At 57.4% G+C, this 1,373-nt stretch overlaps 1 protein-coding gene across 1 annotated transcript; it reads left to right on the forward strand.

Annotated features, from left to right (window-relative positions):
- Positions 1–274: 274 nt before the first annotated feature.
- LOC123146859 (small polypeptide DEVIL 4) lies at positions 275–923 on the forward strand. Its single transcript, XM_044566130.1, has one exon. It carries the CDS (start codon positions 509–511, stop codon positions 629–631), a length of 123 nt encoding a protein of 40 aa, XP_044422065.1. The 5' UTR covers positions 275–508; the 3' UTR covers positions 632–923.
- Positions 924–1,373: the final 450 nt, after the last annotated feature.

Raw genomic sequence — 1,373 nt, forward strand, 5'->3', positions numbered from 1 at the left:
CTGGAGCGCACGAGAGGGCGTGCGTGCGTGCGTGCGTGGGCATGGCAGCGACCCTTCACCGCCGTGCCCCCGACATATTTTCCACCGGGGCCAGGGCAGCGCGCGCACGCACGCGCACACGGCGCTCTCCTCTGACGACGGCCGAACCACCCTGCCCGGCGGTCCGGGGGGCAGCAGGAATCCGCGCCGCGCTGTCCGCCTCGCTGCCTGCCGCTGCACGCCCATGTGGCCCTCCCTCCCCACGCTCGCCCGCATTATCAATTGCTATCTTCTTCCACCCTCGTCCATCTCCCTCACCTTCAACCCTACTACTAGCTGGCTCGTGTGTGCCATCCGGATCTGGATCTAGCCTCCTCCCCCGTCCCTATATATAAGCCCACCCTCGTGCCGTGTTCCGCCGTGCCGAGAAGAAACCATTAGCCAGAGTCAGAGTTCAGCAACACTCCTTCACTAAACCTTGCTCACTTCCAACGATCATTAGCCAGAGTGAGAGAGTGTTGAAGAAAAGATGAAGCTTATGGGGAGGAGCCAGAGGAGAGGAGGAGGCTTGAGCAAGACCTTGAAGCAGCACAAGGCCAGGCTCTACATCATCAAGCGCTGCGTCGTCATGCTCCTGCGGTGGCACGACTGACTCCCTCCCTCCCTCCTTCCATTCCATGGATGGTGTCTGAAGCGAAGATTTCTTTTTCTGATTCTGAATCTGTGATTTGATCGTGCTTGCCAGAATGGTGTCGGCCGGCGAAGGTTGTACATACAAAAGAGGCCAGCTAATTATAGAAGTAGAAGTAGCAGCAAAGCAATAGGGCTAGGATATAGCGTTCGTTGATTCACCACATCCAGTCCCAGCAAGTGTGTCCCATTGTACTCTTCTTGCATCCCTGAAGAATATACTGGGCTGAAAGAGAAGGAATAATCACTGGATCCATCGCTTGTCCCCGTGTCTCGTACCAAAACTTGTGTGATGCAATTGCTATTATTAACCACCACCAGGGCCTCCGATCCGTTGTCGCGCGCCACCGTCCCACGCTGGATTTGCTGCCTCCGCCACCCTCACCGTCGTCCCAGTCCCACACGGGAGCGCGCCCCTTCTTCTCTCCCCCCTCATCTCGCGCTAGGTCGCAGCAAGGAGAGGGGGCCGAAGAGCAAGTCGCCGGAGAGGAGAAGCAAGGCGGTCCAGGCCACGCAGCAGCCGGCCTCCTCGACTCCGATCGGTGTTCGGCCGAGTCCTACTCTACCAGCCTGCCATTCTCCTCTCCCATGTGTGAGTGGGCCTGCCGGGAGGGGAACAAGACCAAGTGAGTGAGTGATCTTCGTGTGATGTTAGGATGCATTATAAAAAAAAACGTTCGTGTCTTAAAAAGCGTTCATCGATT

This window comes from Triticum aestivum, chromosome 7A (assembly GCF_018294505.1).
Source record: "Triticum aestivum cultivar Chinese Spring chromosome 7A, IWGSC CS RefSeq v2.1, whole genome shotgun sequence".
Taxonomy (NCBI): Eukaryota; Viridiplantae; Streptophyta; class Magnoliopsida; order Poales; family Poaceae; genus Triticum; species Triticum aestivum.

Bases quoted from the DNA above. Each gene is read 5' to 3' on its own strand.
- LOC123146859 (XM_044566130.1), top strand. From the start codon at position 509: ATGAAGCTTATGGGGAGGAGCCAGAGGAGAGGAGGAGGCTTGAGCAAG.